The sequence below is a fragment of the Colossoma macropomum genome, unplaced genomic scaffold (assembly GCF_904425465.1).
Source record: "Colossoma macropomum unplaced genomic scaffold, Colossoma_macropomum, whole genome shotgun sequence".
Classification (NCBI taxonomy): domain Eukaryota; kingdom Metazoa; phylum Chordata; class Actinopteri; order Characiformes; family Serrasalmidae; genus Colossoma; species Colossoma macropomum.
The window spans coordinates 10,110,127-10,130,964 of NW_023494810.1; the positions used below are offsets into that span (position 1 = coordinate 10,110,127).

Consider the following 20,838-nt stretch of genomic DNA (forward strand, 5'->3'; position numbering starts at 1 on the left):
ATCTATTTGACTGGAGAGAAGACAGTTACAGCTCTCATATGACACCCACATTTTGAATGTAGCTTATGAAATATGTAAGTTATGAAGAACATGATGACGTGTGTTTTGGAACCACCGGTGGTCCCAAAGAAGTTCAATTTATGGCGAAGAGGTACACGCAGGGCATTACAAGGCCCTTTTTTCATATTTTTTCAGATTTGTCTCTGTTGTACCATTATCAATATTACATAAAAACTCAGAAGACATGTAGGTTCACTGGTGGTTTTGGATAGTAAATACAAGACTTTTTGACCTCTTGTTCCGTTCACCACCACTGTAAAGAATTCTGAGTTGGTACATTTTTCTACAACAAGCCATTTCACATCAAACCACTCTGCATGACTTTGTTTTTAACTCAGTGACTGAATTAAATTAACCTGCTAAGTGCACCTATTTGGTAAGTGGACCCAATAAAATGACCACTGAGTCTAGATACGAAGTAGGTGTACGTGACAAACTGGCTGCTCACTATAAATTCATTATTAATGTAAATGATATTTAGTATAATCTAAATGATATTTAATTTAATATAAATGACACCCATACTGCATTCATCACTGCTCCCTTAAAACAGTTCAGAAAGCAGTTATGGTGCAAATAAGTGATTTTTCATTACAGATCGAGAGTGTCCTGCCAGCCTTCCTAAGTTGTTGAAAAATAAAAAATAACCATGGCAAAGAACAGCTAGAATTTACAAATAGAATTTATTCAAGATTCTTTATTACACACATTCAAAAAATAAAATGAATGCTTAACAAATGTATCCTGAAGTATACAATGCCCATGATTATACATTAACTATGTCAGAATCACTTGACAATTTAATGAATATATTTTAAAGGTTATACTAAGAAGAGGACCTAATAATTGAATGTTGTGTTGTCAACAGTTCAGAAAGTTAACAAATCAATTGTATACATAAAACTGACAAGCAGTCAAACAGCGCTAATCACATCCTCTTATAAACTGAGAGTGACAATTAACAGGAAGTTTATGTGTATGAAGCGTTCGTGGCATATTTGGCATATTTAGTCGTTGGGTGTAGGGAGCACTTCTGATCACAGTATGTATATCTTTTTAATACCACGTGCATAGAATCGTATTCATTCCCTGTAAAGAAGGAACGTGTATTTTAACGTATTCATGAACACATCACAAAGGGCGCTTTAACCTGCTTGTGGGCTTTGGGCCTACAGGTGGTCATGGGCCCTATGGGTCTAGTCAAAATCAGAATAACTCAACACAACACAACTGAGATCCTTCTGGACTAATGTGAAAAAATTGCAGCAGATTTAGTAAGCATGGTAAGAGGTACCCCCAAACCAAATGACAGGCAGAGTTCAAAAACTCCAAACCTTTGTTTCCAGTGAAGGTTCTCACACTGCGGCCACCAGTCAGTGACTTCCAGCACTGCCATTCATCATCTCTCCATTAGAGCATTAACTTAATCCCACAATTAGACCACTAAAAGCCGTAGACGGTCAAGGTTTCACATTAACACTGAGAAGGCAGCCAATTTAAAATGTCAATAGTACTTTTCTGCTTAGCTAATATTACTAGCCTACACTCTTAGCAAAAAGGGTTCTGTATAGTACCAAAAAGGGCTATTTGGCTTGTAACAAAACCCATTTTTATGCTATATAGAACCCTTCTTTAAGACATTTCTATATAGAACCATAAAGCACATTTTCAATCAGACTGAAGAACCCTTTCATGATGCAAAGAACACTTAAATCATGCATGAGTGTTCATGGTTCTATACAGAAAAATTTTCTTCACTAAAGAACCCTTGAAGAACCATCATTTTCAAGAGTGTAGTCACACTGCACCTCATATTTTACAGCACTGCGGAGCTTCTCCACCAGTGTGCAGTAGAGTTCACGCAGTTTAGTCAAGAAAATGGTTATATGTAGAACCATAAAGACTCAAAGAACCCTTTATGTGATTTAAAAGTTCTTTGCATCGTGAGAGGGTTCTTCAGATTGATGGAAAATGAGCTGGTTCTATATAGAATCTTTTTGAAAAGGGTTCTATATAGTACCAAAAAGGGTTCCACTGTTGTTACAAGAACGCTTTTTTGGTGCTATATAGAGCGTCGCCTATTGTTTGATCATCTTAAAACAGGGTAAATGATCCTTTTCTTGAGTAAAACTGTAAAACTGTTCTAGTGGAACAATAAGTAAACATATCTTAATATTTTTTATTTCTTTCTTGTCGTTTTCTGGGCCAAAATGTCTTTAATAATGTCAAAGTTCTTAAAATGTCACATCATTATTGAACAAGACAGCAGTCAGTCTAATGTTAACATGACATTCTGACTATGGGAAGTAACCAGTGTGAGCTAGAAAGGTCCCATTATTTTGGGAATTTTTGGAATAAAGTCTGCTCTTATAAGGTACCTGCTTTTCTTTTTGAGCTTTATTTTAAGCTCTGCCCTCATATATTCATACAAATGCTGTAAGTACATTTAACGTTTAAGTCAGATGCATCAAATACAGCCGCCGATCTATGTCCAAGCTCAAGTCAAAGCAAGGTTTATTTAGCACTGTTTACAACTGGCATTGATGGAAAGCAGCTTTACAGAAAAAGCTCATGTTTTTAATAACTCTGTCGAATTTTTTGTATCTATCATGATGCTGCCACCACCATGTTTTACTGTAGGGACGGTATTAATGAGGGGATGCTCGGTGCCTGGTTTCCTCCATGGGGACCATGGGGAATTGTGGCCGAATAGTTGAATTTTTGTTTCTCATGGTCTGATAGTCAGTCAGGTGCCTTTTGGCAAACTCCCAGCAGGCTGTCATGTGCTGGTGTATGTGTGTAGAAGGGGGGAGAAGGAATAAAATATCTCTTTGTAAAAAAAAAAGCTAACAAAATAAAAAAGCAAACATTAATGAAAGCATTTTTTAATGAATGTTGTAAATGATTGTCATTTCAGTGGAGTGTTATTGTACCGTTTGTAAATATTCCATGAACGCTTCATTTACATGTAGTTTTTATAAAGCATTGCCGTTTTTTTATCAGTACTCTTACTCTTGAGAATTTTGACATCTCTGATCTTGATATATAATCTCAGATCACTGTACCATCTGAAACATTTGAAATACATAGATTTTGTTTGTGTTCACGAATCAAAGTGCAGAAAATAGTTCACAGATATAGTTTTGCTTGACTCCAAAGAGGCATGACCCACTTTTCGTGAGAGTGTTATGTGTGCATGCTCGTACCATGCAGAAATAATATATTTTTGCAGCCACATTTTTGACAGTAAGCTCATAAATCATCCATTTCTACATGGAATATTAAATATGTATCATAACCCTGCAACCTTAACTGGGTCTTGAGGTGATTGTATCCCTTTTGGTCTGTGGTTAAATATTGTGATTGTGAGTCTGTAAGTGCAGTTCTGGCTTTATCGCATGCCTGGCAGATATACTCACCACTTTATAAGCTCAGTGATTTTGGCTGACCTCCCTCTGTGTGTCAGTTTATGTGCAAGTCTGTTTATCAGATTGTCTGCCAGGCTGGCCACCGGCCCAGTAAAACGTGTTGATTTAATGAACGTGACGGTGTTGGCTCTTTCTTGCTTTCTGTTTTTTTTTTCCTACTTAGCGCCAGACAGTACCTCAGGTGTTATATCTAAGACAATCGAGATCTGTTTGCACAAAGAAGGCAATAGCTTTGGGTTTGTGATGCGGGGTGAGTGCATCGATTCTTTCGTTGTTTAGTTTAAGTAATTTTTCAGTAAACATTACAAAATGATCTTGTATCTGTTGCAAAAATTGTTTTGGGTAATATTTTTCTATGTTGTACACAGGAGGCTCTCATGAGGACTGGCACAAAACTCGGCCATTAGTAGTAACATATGTCCGGCCAGGAGGCCCTGCTGACAGGTAAGGGTCAAATCAAGAATTTATTTGTCTTATTAGCCTGTTGTAGTTTCAAATTTTCACCAAAATATGGCAGTTTATGTTCCCTGGAAATCAACCCAGTCATCCTCGAACTGGAATCCTGGAACCAGATGCACAGTATGTGGACGAAAGTATTTAGATACTCACACCTACAGGAGCTTTTATGACATCCCATTCTGAATCCATAGGCAATAATATGGAGTTGGTCCCCTCTTTGCAGTTATAACAACAAGGCTTTCTACAAGATTTTGGAGTGTAAATTCTGTGGGAATTTTTGCCCATTAATCCAGAAGAGCATTTGTGAGGTCAGACACTGATGTTGGCTTACAATCTCTGTTCTAGTTCATCCCAAAGGTGTTTGATTGGGTTGAGGTCAGGGCTCTGTGAGGGTCAGTCAAGTTCTTCCACACCAAACTCACCCAGCTATGCCCTTATGGAGCTTGCTTTGTGCACTGGGGGTCAGTCATGCTGGAACGGAAAAGGTTCTTCCCCAAACTATTCCCACAAATTTGGAAGCATAAAATTGTCCAACGTGTCTTGGTCTGCTGAAGCATTAAGATTTCCCTTCACTGGAACTAAGGGGTCTAGGCCAACTCCTGAAAATAACCCTGTAGCATTATCCCTCCTCCACCAAACTTTACAGTTGGCACAATGCAGTCAGGCAGGTAGCAGAACACACAACACACAACACACACAACACATTTCCACTGCTCTAGAGCCTAGTGGCGATGTGCTTTACACCACTTTTCCTCACTTTAATTAAAAATAAAAGATTTAGATGTATTACATGAACGAAAGTTTCAAAACTATGCTCCAAACTATACTTCAAAAACAGGCTATTTTGAATTTGCGGTATGTTTGATGTCATTAAACCAATACATTTACATATATCAGCCTTTTCAGCCTAGTGCAATTTAAGGAGTGTTTCAGCATGGACTGTTTTTTGATATTCGTATAGCCAGTCAGAACAGAGCTCATTTACATATATTTTACATATATTAATCCTAAACTTACAGTAACTAAAACAGCCTGTTTAATTCTGATGGATAAAGAGAGGTTGAATACATTACGTTTTTGATCCCAAAAAAAAAACAAGAAAAGTGCAGGATATGAGCCCTTTAAAAGCCTCAGTTATGTTGAATAAAATCAGCAAAATGTAATTGAAAAGAACTTCTATTCTAGAAAAGAGTTTCTGCCTTTTAGACTATATTACGTAAGAAGACTAATGAACAAAAAGGACAAAATAGGGCCATTGTCTGGGAGTTACAGTTCAGTTTTCTGATAAAAAGAGTGTTTATGGCAATCAAAGATGCTTTTAAACAAGTGTGTGAAAACACTGCATTCAACTCTGCCTTGGGGCTACAGATGGCCATGGGCCCTATGGGTCTAGTTAAAATCATTGACATCAGAATAATTCAACACGACACAGCTGAAATCATTCCTGGCTAATGTAAAAAAATGACCAGATTTAGTAAGCATGGAAAGCGGTTGCCACATGGCAACAATCAGCAGAGCTAATGACTAACATATCCCCACACCGGACAACATGCAGCGTCCAAAAACTCCAAACCTTTGTTTTCAGTGAAGGTGCTCACACCACCGCCGCCAGACAGTGACTGCCAGCACTGCCGTTCATCATCTCTCCATTAGGGCAACTTAATCCCAGAACCGGACCACTAAAGGCCGACCACTAAAGACGGTCAAGCAGTAGGCTGAATAGGTCGATATGATATTGCAGCCAATTTAAAGGGTCAGTTGTCTTTTTCATCTTAGCTAATATTACTAGCCTAGTCACATTGCCCCCATACTAGCGTGCAGTAGAGTTTACTCCAGTGACATCATCAAACAAACCGAGGCCCGCAAAAAAACTATACTAAGGGTTCTTTAGTGGAGAAAATGGCTCTATAAAGAACCATGAACACTCAAAGAACCCTTTGCATGCTTAAAAGGTTCCTTGCATTGTGAAATTGTTCTTTAGATTGATTCAGAATATGCTGTAGATGGTTCTATATAGAACCTTTTTGACAGTGGTTCTATATAGCATCCAAAAGGCTTCTTCTATTGTTACGCTGTCAAGGTTGTAACAATAGAAGAAACCTTGTGGGTGCTCTATAGGACCCTTTTCAAAATGTTCTATATGGAACCATCTCCAGCACACTCATGCACATTCTTCATCAATTTAAAGAACACTTTCACTATGCAAGAACCTGTAAATCCCCATGCAAAGTGTTCTTAAGTGTTCATGGAACTTTTTCTTTACTAAAGAACCCTTGAAGAGCCGTCTTTTTAAAGAGTGTAGTCTGTCATTTCATCATCTTAAATTGGGGCAAATGATCATCTTTTAAATTATAACTGTGGAACAATAAATAAACAAAACTTACTGTTCTTTCTCCTCATTTTCTTCTTTAAAAGAAACACTGTTAATAATGTCCCAGTTCTTAAAATGTCACTCTCAGTCCGCATCATTATAGAAGAAGACAGCAGTCAGCCTAATGTCAACGGGGCAGTCTGGCTGTGAGAGTGTTTATGACAGTCAGAGACACTTTTAAGCATGCGTGTGTAGTTTTGCAACAAAAAGACACTGCATACATCTCTGCAATGTGATTGTTGGTGCTGTTATGATAGAAGACACATTGGCCATTGAAGGCCGACTCAAAACGTGGCAATTTCTGCGATTTAATCTGCTCTTCTTTGTTGATTATGTGGTTTTGAGTTTAAGTTAAAGTTCAAGAGGCTTTATTGTCATTTCAGCTGTATACAAGTACACAATGAAAAGAAACAGCACTCCTCCAGGACCATGGAGCAACACAGGAACACAAGTGCAAGACAATACAATAAACACAGTGCAGACAATACAAAAGACTTTCAATACAAAAATACAGGCAGTACACGGTACTGAGAATATGTTGATTGTGCAAAGCAGGATGTAACACACTATGACGTATTAGCAGATACTCAAGTATTTATGAGCACAGCAGTCACTGAGGTAGCCACCAGAACAACAGTAACAGAATACAGTATTCGGTAGGTACAGTATTCTATCAGCCAATATTGTTAAAGAAATAAAGTGCAAAAATGCATCTAGTCAGATATGAATTATATTAAGTGAAGTAATTCAGTGTGAAATGCAGCAATTATATTTAAATACAGTGTCATAGACACAATCTGGAATTTCAAGACGTGGGGAGTGAGATGGAGTCAACACTGTGCGTGTACATGCACTTAATAATCCGATCATAATCTGATTTCTGCAGTTATCTGATTATTCAAATGGTCATGTGAACAGCACACTCTGATTTCTTAGATAAGAGTAAGGTCTAGAAATCTGACTAAGAAATCCGATAAAGAGAGCTGGATTTTAGCTCAGCCGATTTTTAGTGTATGTAAACTCTGATTATACTCTGATTTCTTTCGGTTTCTCAGTCTGCGCATGTGTGAAAATAGACAGCGGTACCGGAAATAAAGCATTGCAGTGTTGCCACAAGACGCAGCAAAACTTTGGTGCGACGCTGAAACCAAATACATGCCACGGCATGAAGTTTGAGTTTTACATTACATTTACGTCACATCTTCTTTTGTGAGTTTATTGGCTGGTTGCAAAGCAGGAATCTGATCACTGACTCATGTAGACCCGGAGTTTCCCATTATCTGATCAACCAAGTGTATGTTAACACGTCGATCCGATTACTGACGAAATCAGATTTTCTGCAGTTTTTGGATCACTAATGTTTTTGCATTTATTTATTTATCTATAAAGACCTTGATCTAACAAAGCTGATTACATGAGCGATTACATGTGTGGCTGGTACTTGTTCATAATTACATGACAAAATTAATCACACAGATTTGTGACGTTATTAACCTTAAAAAGCTTTTTCCAGTATCTTGGTGAAAAACTCTCAGGATTAATACAGATGCTTGTGTACCAATGCAGCACTACCTTTGTTATCCACCTGCAGAAGCTCTTTGCTGCTGTGATGTAACATGTACTGGACCACAATAGGTTCAATTAGGAACAAAACAGTTGCTCATATGTTCCATATTTTTAAGTGTAGGGGACTTTAAGGACATTTTATTTCCAGCCTCTTGACCTTTTATGGATTTCTTACATTTTGTACCAGCCCAGAAACATTTCCATTTTAACAGAACATCAGATTGTCCAACAGCACTTTGCTCTGCGGTCAGCCTTATAGGCACAGTATGAATTCAGTTCCTATTAAACAGGCTCTCAATTTGTTTGTGCCCTTTCGTTCAAGATGCATTAAGGCAATGGAGCGACAAGTGTTTTGAGTTATATGTTAGCTGGGGCATCAGAAAGTGTGCAGCCACATCCCTGCAAATGAACGACCATGCACCTTATTTGCACCGGTCAGTGCAGAAAAAGCAAGATGACTGCAGCCATCAGTGTGAAACTGAGCCGTGAGGATGGATCCATGAGAGAGGAAAAGAGAGAGAGAGAGAGAGAGAGAGAGAGGAGAGAGAGAGATCACAGCCGTCTGTGTCAAATGCAAGAGGAATTATTGAACACAGCGCTTCTCTGAGCAGTACAGGTCTGGCCGCATTTAGTTCCGGGCACTACGGGACGCTGCTGCCCGAAATGCAATGTGACAGGCCGCAGAAAGTGGAGCCGAACGTGCCTTTTCCTGTTTCTGCCTCTTCCCTCACCCAAAGCGCAACAGTACCACTCTGAGCTGCTGGTGCGAGTTTAGCGCTCTGGTTCCGGTGTTTTCCACGACTGTTCAGAGCTTCTCCTGCAGCGTTTTTCATGTGTCAACATCGCACTTCCTGGTGAGGAGGAAACAAAACAAAGCAAAAACTGCTTATGGCTGTTGGAGACAGAGTTACTTCAAACGAGAGTCTTTAGTTATGAAACAAAGACATCTTGGCTGCATTGATATGGTAACTGTGCGCATTCTCTTTCATGGACACCCAAGTCCTTTATTGGATTTATGAAACAGAAGCTAAAGGCACACTGTGGTGTGCGTTGTTAAGGAAGGCCCTTCTGTTTATAGAGAATGAATACACACAGAATGAGGCACAGCAGTTAGTGGACCTTTTTTTACTTAGAAATATTTATTTTTGGTCAGTCTAGTTAACTAGTGACCAGTGTTGACACTTAACATGATCATAAAAATACATATTGGGCCTCATTCACTAACCATTCTTAACAACCTCTAGACGATGTCATTAGAAAACATAATATGAATTTTCATAGCTGATGACACCCAGTTATACATTTCCATTCCTTCTGATGATCAAGACTTTGTAGATACCTTGAACAGCTGTGTGTCACATATTTCTCAGTGGATGTTGCAAAATTTTCTACAATTAAATCATGAAAAAAAAATGAAATACTGATTGTTGGTACAAAAACTCTGAGAAAGCTGCTTTATGAGAAACCTGGTTGTTTAGTTTTATATACCAAACCTGAAGTATGAAACCTGGGTGTGATCTTAGACTCTCAGCTCTGTTTTATCTGCATGTAAACACAGTCACTAAAGTAGCTTTCTATCATTTGAGAAATATCATTAAAGTTCAGCCTTTTCTATCTCAGGTCGACGCAGAGAAGCTTGTTCATGCATTTGTTACAGCAGAGTTGATCACTGTAATGATCTTCTTACTGGACTTCATAGGAATAGATAGATTTTAAAGTTCTGTTACTAGCTTTTAAGGCTCTAAATGACCTTAAAGCACCGCTTACATCACAGAGTGTCTGTCTGTTTATGTTCCAGCACGTGATTTTAGATCTGCAGATACTGACCTTCTGCAAACACCTTCTGTAAAATATAGAAAACATGGAGAGGCCCTGTTTAGTTATTATGCTTATTGTACTATGGAATTTAATTCCACTTCTTCTCATCTCTTTAACTTAATATTTGATTAAAAACTCTATGTCTTTAGGTATTTATCTTTTTTATTTGATTTTAATTTCTTTTTAGTTTCTTTTAATTTCTGTGTCATTTTCTTATATGATTCTAAATTAATACTCATCATTTCTTGTATTACTGTTAAGCTTTATCACCTGTCTGTAAAGCACTTTGAGCTGCTGTGAAGTACTGTAAATGAGTACTGTATATAATATTATTATTATTCTAAGTTATTTCTTCTTAAAACCCACTTAGGGGCAAGTCACCAATCCATCGCAAAACAGACACACAGACATATACAATCACGCACAGGCTCAAAAAGAAGGTCCTGTTTGATTTTTTAGGTCTCAAATGCAAAATCAACATTATATTAATGAAGATATGATGACTGTAATCGATAATTTACTTACATCCTCTGAAGGCACACCCTTTACCAAGTTTACTGGTTTCTGTTTGAATACTCTTTCTGCATGTTCTCAATCATCAGATCCATCCGTTCGGAGAAGGACATCGAAGCTTAACCCACGTTATGAAATGTTCTTACAAATGTTCTTGCAATTACATATTTCCGCCAGAGAGGTCTCTAATTCCCCAAAACCTACGTAGTGTAGCTTTAAGTCAGTCAGAAAGGTATATGCAGCTATGAGCTGTTGCCCAGAGTTGCACTGACCAGTGCAGCAACCATATCAGGATATGTTGGCATAGACTGCACTACTGTTTAACAAAGCATATGATTCTTCTCATCATGTTTCTGTCTGTCCATGCAGGGAGGGCACACTGAAGGCAGGTGACCGGCTCCTGAGTGTGGACGGTGTACCCTTACACAGTGCTTGCCATAGTGATGCCCTTACTGTATTGGCACAGTGTGGACAGGAGGCCCTCTTCCAGATCGAATATGATGTGTCCATTATGGGTAAGCTTCACCTTTAACCACCAGTCCTGCTGGACTTACTTTTCCTGTCTGTACACAAGTATTAGCCCTTTACTATACAGTCATTTCTTAACTGCTGCTCTCAGACTTGTTTTTGAGACTCCAACCAGAGCACCGGTCATGGTTTGGACTGAATGTAAGCATGTGCATGTGTCTTTTAATCTTAGGTGAAATTTGTAAAATTGGGATGTTGCAATGTACAGGGCCATAGTTTTTGTTGTTTTGGCCCTGAACTGGACTAAACTGGACTCAAAATGAAGCAGTTGTTTATGATGTTAAACTGCAAAGTGTCAGCTTTAATTTGAGGATATGTACAATCCTGCATAAAAGTCAGAGACCACACATTTGTTTATGTAATTTCCAGAAGGAACAGCCATTAAGTACAAATTAATTGCAAAAAGGCAGAAAACATTTAACAAAAAATTCAAAGCCTCTAACACTAATTGGGAGTAAGTGCATCAAATTAATCAGTATCTCATTTTACATTTGTTTTTATTTTTCTGCACTCTGTTAACTCTTCCACTCTTCCAATCCTAAAACCATCGAGTTACATCTGTGTCCTCCCAACAAAAGCTGCTCCCAAATGTGTCACTGATATTATGTTCCCCTTCAAAGAAACACTCACCTTCACAAAAGCAACAACTCAAACTCATCTCAGCTGCCTTACACATTTCTTTCTGATCACATCTAAAATGGTTAAAGGAGATATTTCTGAGGAGATTAGATAGAAGATCATCCGCTTACATAAGGAAGTAAAAAGTCAAAGGAAAATAAGTGGAAAAACATGAGTTTGTGATCAAACATTGAGTGCATTTACATGCACTCAATAATCTGATCATAATCATATTTCTGCAGTTATCTGATTGTTTAAATGGACATGTGAACAGCACACTCTAATTTCTTAGATTGGAGTAAGGTTTAGAAATCCGATTAAGAAATCCAATAAAGAGAGCTGGATTTTAGCTCAGTAATCAGATTTCTCAGTGTATGTGAACTCTTACTCTGATTTCTTTCGGATTTCTCAGTCTGTGTATGAGCAAAAACAGGCAGCGGTACCGGAAATAAGCAAGCAGTGTTGCCACGAGACACAGCAAAACACTTTTGTAGCAACACTAAAACCAAATACATGCTTGACGAAATGAAGGATATAAATATTATTTATCTTCTATATGATGTATGTTTGTATTTTTAGATAAAGTGGCGTGGCATGAAATTTCAGTTTTGTGTCACGTTTATGTCACGTCTTCTTCTGTGAGTTTATTGGCTGGTTGCAAAGCAGAAATCTGATTACTGTCTAACTCATGTAGACCCAGTAATCAAGTGCATGTGAACACATCCATCAGATTACTGGCAAAATCTGATTTTCATGCATTTATTGGATTATTAAGTACATGTAAACACAGTCAGTGATTAAAAGTTACAGAGAAAATGTGATTCTTTACAACCACCTGAAGCTTTCTTCTTCTTCGAGAGAGGAGAAAATCAAGCTGCTTCAGATCTGAAACAATCCGAAATTGTTTTTATGCATCCAACTCATGCCCTTCAATCTTGTGACCAAGTTCTAAACATGACATTTTTGTTTAAGGCTGTTATTTTGTCCAAGCTCTTTTGGTCTCCTGAAATGAAGGAGGTGTCTATAAAATTCAGATTTCTCATATGTGTTTCACCCAATGAATTCAGATAATCTTGAATAAAAGCTGACATTGTGCCTTTTAACCTCATCATTGTTTTATTTTAACACTATACTAAAGCACACAGTCCAAACAACAAGCATTGTGTCAATGTCTAGTTATGTGCACCACTTTGTAGCTCACTGGTGAAGTTCATACGCACAAATCGTTTACAGCTGAGTTTCTGAATAATTCAGTCCATAGACCAAAATAAAACGAAAGCTTACAAGATTCAGCATGTTAGCCAGCCAGACTTTGACTACTTTGGCAGAGAGCGCAGACAGATCCTGCTTTGGCATCACAGCACACGTCTTGCCCTGATTCTGATGAACAAATTATCACATGCACTCATGTACGCAGACACACCATATGCTTCTCCGTCTGAGATGAAGTGGTTGAAGTTCCCTCTATTGTGCTGTCATATTTAAGCCTGTGTATTGTAAAAAAAAATATTTTGATACCAATACCTAGACCTTGATACGGTTTCTGGTTAGGGTTTCACAACATTCTATGCCATCATGACCTCCATCTAGTCCAGTTCAACTTATCAACCTCATGTCAAGTGCAGTTGAGTTTCATAATGTGAGAAGAAGATTGAATTTTAGAGGCAGTTTGACAGTGTCAGAAGTTAAGTGGCATCAGAGACCCCGGCTCTCCAGGGCCTGTTTCTCAAAGTCCTTCTGAGAGTGCCTATTCCATCTGACTGAACTGCTGAGCACTCATCTCAAGTCTCCTGAGGTCAAAAGGGGGTCTCTCCAACTCTTTACCCAGGGGTACACCCAGAAAAGTGAACTTCATTTAATTATGCGCTGTGACAAATGAGATCTTGGCGAGTAAAGTCATTTTATATGGATATATATAATATTTCTCATTATAAGATTGTTATAAGAAAGTTATAAGATGATTTAACTTGTGTGTTATTTTGTTAGCTGTGTTATTTGCTTATTTTAAGGCATTTCATTTGGTGAGAATATTTTTATTTATTTAGGTTGGAAAGTCAGATGTGTGTTACGTCTGACTTTTTAGCGACTGTGTAGATAAATCCCTCAGTCTGTTACAATTAACCCCACCTGTGGGGTACGTTATAACACTTGTACTCACTCACTGTAGCAGAGATGTGCAAGTTACTTGTATAAAAAATATTCTTCCCAAAAAAGTTGTAAAGTTGTATCCTCCTTTTTCTTATGCTTTATGTTGTCATTAGCCACGTTTACATGCAGCCTAATAATCCATTAATAATCCGACTAATAGCTCAATCTGAATAGAATACGTCCATGTAAACACCTCAATCAGAGTAGACTAGTCTGATTGAGGCCATTCAGAATACAATTTCTATCCAACTGAACGAGGTGAGTAACCCTGTAAATAATCAGTTAAATAGAGGAATAATAACTGTGTAAACGCCTGTATCCGATATACATTCCCAATCAGAAAGTTTAAGTACATTCTGTGCATTTTCGTTCGCATCAGAACAAAGGTTTATAACGTTCAACATGGCGGAACAGAAACTGGTCTGCAGAGGAGACGAACTTTATGCTCTGAGCTCTAAAAGATGGCGGGGGAAGGGGTGTCCAGCTTATATGTCTCAGATCATGACGTCTTCCTCTCTGCCTTCTTTAATAAGAACATGTGAAGGATGTTTTCCTGAGTCTGACTTCATTTTAAAGCAATTTAAAACACAAGCACTGCTCACTGCTGCTCATCTGACTCTGACTGGACTCAGTGATGCTGGTTGTCATGGTAACGTTTGCAGTAAGTGGTACTCTTTGGACCAGATTACTTGTAGTGTGCAGAGATTTTCATCAGATTGTAGAGTGAATATAAACACCTCAGTCTTAATCTATAATCGGAATGTATTTAATGAGATTGGCAAAAATCTTTGCACATAAACACAGCCAGTGTTATTCAGTAAATGTAAAATCAATTTGTGTCTATAATCCTGAGCACCTGTCATTTAAAAAATGTACCATCTGCTGTATTGTGCTGTTTTTTAGTGTCTCAGCTACAAAATAGTTCTGCCTCTGTATTGATTATTTTCAGATTCAGTAACAAATGCCTCTGGGCCGTTGCTTGTGGAGATAGCCAAGTCACCAGGAGCAAGTCTGGGCATCACGCTGACCTCTGGTACCCACAGGAACAAGCAGGTCATCGTTATCGACAAGATCAAGGCTGCCAGCGTGGTGGACAGGTGATGACCTCTGTTTCTGCTTCTGCAATGGTCTTTCAGAATAGCAGCAGAGCCTTTAAGTCTGTTTACAGTCTTAAAGGGGCATTCCAGCCTTTTTATCCATCATACAGCTATTGGGAATCTCTGTGGTATCAACCAGTCCTGACTGCTATCCTGTCCACTGATCTATAGTCTAATAAATACATCCAAGTTCAGCCTTTGAACAAAATCATATGGCAAATCAGCGATTCTTTCTTTATTCAGCACAAAGTTTTAAACCTTCAGCCAGAGAACAGTAGCCAGTTGAGATATCCTCATCTGACAGGTCATTTCAGTTGGTTAAGTGATCCATTCTCTCCAGCGTAGTGAGGATTTGAAGACAGTTTCCACAGTTATATAGCTGCAAAAAGGTGTTCAGCTTCGCTTCCTAGCAATGATATTAGCTATCTGCCCTTCTTCTGCATGATGGAAAAAAGAAAAATGAAGACATCTCGCTCCCAAAAATCCACCCCAAAGCAATTGTCATTTTTCAAAAGTGCCTCCCACCTTCAAGATACATCATCATAAACGAGTTTTTCTGCTCTTTAAACCTGGAAAATCTCACTACTGTAGCATGCAATAGGCATGTTTACAACAGATGTAGCAATAGTGGCACTTTTTACTGTGGCCCTTTTACATAGAAAGGCAACTATCATCCTACTACCCCTTTAACTGTCTCCCATTTTTGCCTGAAACGGCATACCCAAAGTAAAAAGAGCACTGTTCCCACATACTTTGGGCTACAGTAACAATCTTGGCTTCATTTGAAAGGTAGCACATTCAAGTTTTCCAGCTGTCAGAATAATTGTATAATTACTGACACAGAGAAAGGCCCAATCCCATTTCTTATTTTACCCCTACTCCTTGTTTTCGAGTGCCTTCTGCTCCTCTGCTATCACTGCAGACTGGCAGGGTCGCCTACAGAGCACCGCTAGTAGCCTGTTGATGAAGTCATGTTCTTTTTAATTTAAGGGTCCCATTTCGTGGGGGAAGATTTCAATGACTATTGCTTGTAACTCAGTTCGAAGGAGCAAAGTGACCCTCGAAAACAAAGGGTAGAAACGAATAAAATGAGATTGGGCCGTAGACTATGTCATCTTCAGATCAGCAAGATTAGATTTTACTTCATGTATGTACTATAGCTGTGAAAAAGAGAGCCACTTTTTACTGGACATGTTTGAAGTGAACATCACTACTGAGGTTTTCCATATCAACTTCTTATCTGATTCCTCTTCATGTGTTTTTGCAGGTCAGGAGCTTTGCATGTAGGCGATCACATCCTCTCCATCGATGGCACGAGTACAGAACACTGCTCCGTGCTGGAGGCCACTCAGCTGTTGGCCAGCACTGCAGACGTGGCCAAACTAGAGATCCTGCCTGCTCATCACACACGGCTGCCCAGCAAAGCCCAGGACACTGGTGAGTGAGCTTCTGCCAGGCTTACTGTGTGGGAATACCTGAAAAACATGGTTTGATCAGCAGTGAACATCGTAACAGTCTGACACTTCCAGTGGGTTTCAGGCTCATTGCTAGGCTTTAAATAATTTCTTAATTTAAGCATTCAAAACATGCTTCGGGAATTAAACATCTATTTGAAGTTTACCTTGTTTTTATTTATGTTAATTATGTTATTCTGATTTTTCACAAGAGGAAAGCCAAGTGTAGTGGTTATCAGTGCCTATGCATCTTATCCACACTTGCATTTTGTTCGCCAAGTGGTTTAGTTTTTAATGGAGCTTTAAACTATCCATGATTTTTGTCTATCATTAGAGAAAATGCACAGCTGGGCCAAAAACTGGCTTTTTCAGTTTGGCCCTACTGGGAATCTTTAGTAATTCAATTTAACCTCATTATGGACTGCAAAGGGTTGTTCCGCTTGTAATTTGTTCCCGCAGTGCAAACATGTTGTTGGATTTTTTTATATAGTATGTTGAAGTAGTTTGCGTTATTAGACACCAACTCTAATATTGTTGTAAAGAAATAGTTTTAATATAAAACTATTTTCTAGTTCTGCACTTATTAAGATTAAATAGAAGTTATTGATTTTGTCAGGATCAAAAAAAGCAGAAGGATATATTTAACAGAACCTTACCCAGAATCCTTAACAACCGAATATAATGTCATTTTTTTAGTATCCACCCTTTACCTTCATTACAGCTTCCGTTCTTTTCAGAAGACTCGGTTTCAGTTTTGGAAGAAATCTGCAGGAATATTTTTCCGTTCCTTCAAAGTTCAGTCTTAGAAGTTGGTTAACCTTTTTTTTTTTTTTATGTAATCCACACATTTAGTGATGTTGAGGTCTGGACTCTGGGGTGGTTTAGCTTCTTTGTTTGATGTGTCTGTCTTCTTTTCTCAGTGAGGTCTTCTTGACAGCTACACATCCTTTCAGACCCATAGTGCATCTCTCAAGGATGAAGGCTTTGTGCTGTTTATCTGATGTGGGCAGTTTTGGTGTCTACCAGGTCTTCCAGGTGGTTGTTAGGAGTCCCATTTTCTGAACTCCAGTTTTGGAAACTTCCTTAGGCAACCAGATCTTATATCTAGTCTTCTCAGAAATATCTTCTGAAAAATTCATATCTTTTCCTGAATTGGAAATTAAATAAATGATGAACTGTGTCTGACATTTGTACATTACTGTTTATTAGTTATGGACTAATATGAACTAATTCTTCGGTCATTACTGATGATCAACCTTGTTTGAGTGGTTTCTTTGATTTCTTCATTTGTTGCTCGTGAAGACAGATACATATTTGAACACGCTGTATGGTGAGTTAGCGATTTGTAGACGCAATCATTTTTTGTGATAAATGTTGTGGATGGATGATGGGTGTAAAATAGGCCACAGCACACTCTCACTAATTACCATACCATGAATTTTATATTCCAGTCTCACTGGAGAACACTGGCAGGGTCCAAATGAGGATGTTGGGAGAACGGACTCATAGAGCATGCAAATACGCACAAACTCTCAGATACACAGCTAGCCTGCTCTGTCATCTCATCTGCTGTCATCTCTTTTAATTAGCCTCTCTCTTTCTGCTTAATACTGCCTCTGGAGCTTTGGACCGCAGGCCAGATTTAATCAGGAAGACCCGCTCACCCCAGAAATCTCACAGAAAGAGCTTCAACTCCGGCTCCAGCTCGTGCAGGTTTTGTGCCCCATTTACATGCTGATACGTTTGATGAACAGATGTTTAATGGTGGCACACCAGAGCGGTTTAATGGCCTCAGTTGATTCACAGTATTAGCAGCCTACGTGGGGTCCTGCTAAAGTTTTTTGCCCTATGCCTAAATCTGTTCTTAAGTACGTTGTTAGTCACTGAAACTTCCTTTATGATTCAGCAACTTTGTAAATGTTCCCACTCTAAAATATGTCTTTAGAATATGTTTTCAGGGCAAGTTTCCCTTCGCTCTGGTGCTGCGTCGCGGCTACAAGAAAGCAAAGAACATAAAAGCCTGTGGTGCTTGCGCTTCCTTTGACTTTGATGTTCTTCATAGTCTTTCTACCCTAAGAGAAGCATCGCTATCATCCTCAACCTTAGATGCCCCACACATTCATCCCACACAGGTCCAATAATTCTCATCCCTCTCGAGAGAGCCTCCTGTGTGCTTGCCGTGCCTTGTAGCTGCTTCCATGTCTTTAATTCGCCTTTGTTAGTGTAGCTGCCTCACCAGTGGAGAATTCCCTCTACTATACCCCACACGCATCGCTAAAGGCTCTGCAAAGAAGCACATAAATGTATCTGGGGATTCATGGATAAGTGTAGCTCACAGAGGCAATGACATGTTCACCTCCAAAATCTCAGCAATGCGTCGTGTGAATCTGCAAAAAAAATTGCTGTCGACGTAACACCTGGTATCTCCAAAATGATAACTTTACAGGAGAAGGAACAACCTTTTAATGTAAGTCAATGGAACCAGACTTTTCTCCAAGTCATTTTGGGTCATTTCTTTTAATCCATTCATCATGAAATTTACATACAATGTAAAGGGTAACAGGCATTTTTCGATTATTTCAAAAACTGAAAAACAACAAAAATGCAGATACAAGGTTTTCTTCCGACAACAGCGAAATGCTGATTGGCTATCTGAGAGCACTGGGGGTCTGACGAGACCCAAACAATGTTCAACCCGAACCCAAACTGGAACTAGCGCAAACTCAGTATGGAGCAGTTCAAGTATTAGTGATAATTTGATCATTTGGAGACAAGTGGACTTATTGCATTTATAATAACTCCAGCTGGTTTCCTGGTCCGTTTAATCTGCAGCGAGAAACTGTCAAACACTAAAAAAGTTGTGACTCTGAAGTCAGAATTTCTCAGTTGAATTTTCCTGTTCCACCTTAAATGGTAGAGCAGTTACAGTCTGGCGCCTCAGGCACCATTTAACATGGAACGGGAAAAGTAGAAGCTGACCTCAGCCTCGTAAAAAGTCGAAAGTTGAGAGACATTTAACAAGAAACTATTGTACTTTTGAGGAAAATTTCCTGCCGGAGATGCGAGAAAAGCGGCTACAGCTGAGCTAAAGCTTAAAGCAGAGCCAATCTAGTCTAAGTTTGTGTTTATATTATATGTTTTAGCCTTTACTAGTTCATCAGCACATACTGAGACATATTTACAGCCAAGACGGTAAAATGAACATAAAATGTTGTGGCTCCCAAGGTGGTTACATTTTTGTTTAAAGGACAGAATGGCTCTTTTTAACATTTGGGTTTGCTGACGTCTTGAGTAGCACATCAAAGGAGTGAAACAGGCTCAAGTCAGGCCTGGGATTTGAGCCCACAGTCTTCTGGATGCTGGCTTACCTTACTTACCATTAGGCTACCAACCACCAACAGTAACTATCAAGAGTGTGTGTTATTGGGTGTTTTTGTACCACTTGACAAAACTGTACCAGGGGATGGGATACTGATAGCTTATATGAGAAAACATGTAATTACATCTTGCGGTCTTATTTCACTCTGTGCATGTGATGGATTGTGTGATTCGGACGGCTTTCTGTACAGCGCTCTGCAGTCCAGCGTTCGCTCCATGTGGAGAAAAATAAAATGATAAAATGCTTACTGTTGACTTTGACCTAACCAATCACAAGTCTACAGCATTTACCCCCCTCCTCCCACTTCTTTGGACAGAAACATAGGAGGAGATGCTCCCTGATGCATCTAGACAAGTAGCTGCTTGTTCCAGGATCTGATTCATGCTTCTAATTTCTTCACAGAGCGATATGTGGGTCAGCTCCCGCCGAGCGGGAGAAGCATGCGCATGGAGATGCGAGGTTGCAGGAACGGAAAACTGTGTTTGCGAGTGTGCACTGTGGACTCCAGGAAGACTTTAATGAAGAATTGACGCCCAGAAGCGAGGCTTGCTTTGATGTTACAGGCAAATATGACCTGAAAAAAAGTAAAAAGCGTGGTTTGAAATTGGCCCTCACCTCATGAAAGTTTGATCACATGTTCTTTGTCGCATCTCCGTCGCCGGGATGAAAAATTGCGAAGATGCGTCACGAGTAAATGTGTCATTTGCAATTGTGTGCAGCGTTTGAGGCCCCGGGAGTTGAATACAATGCATAATACATAGCATTTTTATAGAGGTATTCCTGACGATGTAAGAGTCCTCATGGAGCTGCCATATGTGCTGCTTGAAGCTCATGAAAATCTTCAAAGGGAGGCTTCTGAGTTGAGAGTCGTTGTGCATTCTTATACTACAACGTAGTCAAAGAATTAACCGTTGTACTTGCTAAAAATGCAATTTTTGGACTCCTTGTCCAGTATTTGACAGGGTTTTCCAGAAATATTAGTCAGCGATTATGACCTAAACACTCCTCACCTCTTCGTTCGGGCACACGTGTTCTCAATGTTTGACGTGTCTTTTAAAGCCAATATTGTAATCTCCTTACCGCGTTTAAGCTCCAAAGGCGCGTGCTCGTCTTCACGGTCATCATTTTGCCTCTACTCCACTCCCACGTCGAAACTGAGTTGTGTTTCCTTGAGAGACGAAGGAGATGAGCTTAGCATAAGCTGTGTGGAGCGGGGATTTACCCCTCCTGGATTTGCCCATCAAAAAATTACGAGGTGCCTCCTTGGCAAGCGCTCGTCTGTACAGATGCCGCTACTTAACCTGGTGGCTACAAATCTGTCTTGTGGTGCCATTTTTGTTTTGCTTTCCCAGCTTTTATATACCTCATGAGTGACAGGAAACACTACGTGGATGCTAAT

General features: G+C 39.2%; 1 protein-coding gene across 1 annotated transcript in view; it reads left to right on the top strand.

Moving 5' to 3' along the window:
• grip2b (glutamate receptor interacting protein 2b) overlaps positions 1-20,838 on the top strand; it is a 196,387-nt gene that overhangs the window by 105,896 nt on the left and 69,653 nt on the right. Inside the window, exons 5-9 of the mRNA XM_036559923.1 lie at positions 3,652-3,738; positions 3,857-3,932; positions 10,585-10,730; positions 14,459-14,606; positions 15,874-16,043. Coding sequence (XP_036415816.1) covers positions 3,652-3,738; positions 3,857-3,932; positions 10,585-10,730; positions 14,459-14,606; positions 15,874-16,043 — 627 coding nt within the window. The remainder of the gene's footprint in view (positions 1-3,651; positions 3,739-3,856; positions 3,933-10,584; positions 10,731-14,458; positions 14,607-15,873; positions 16,044-20,838) is intronic.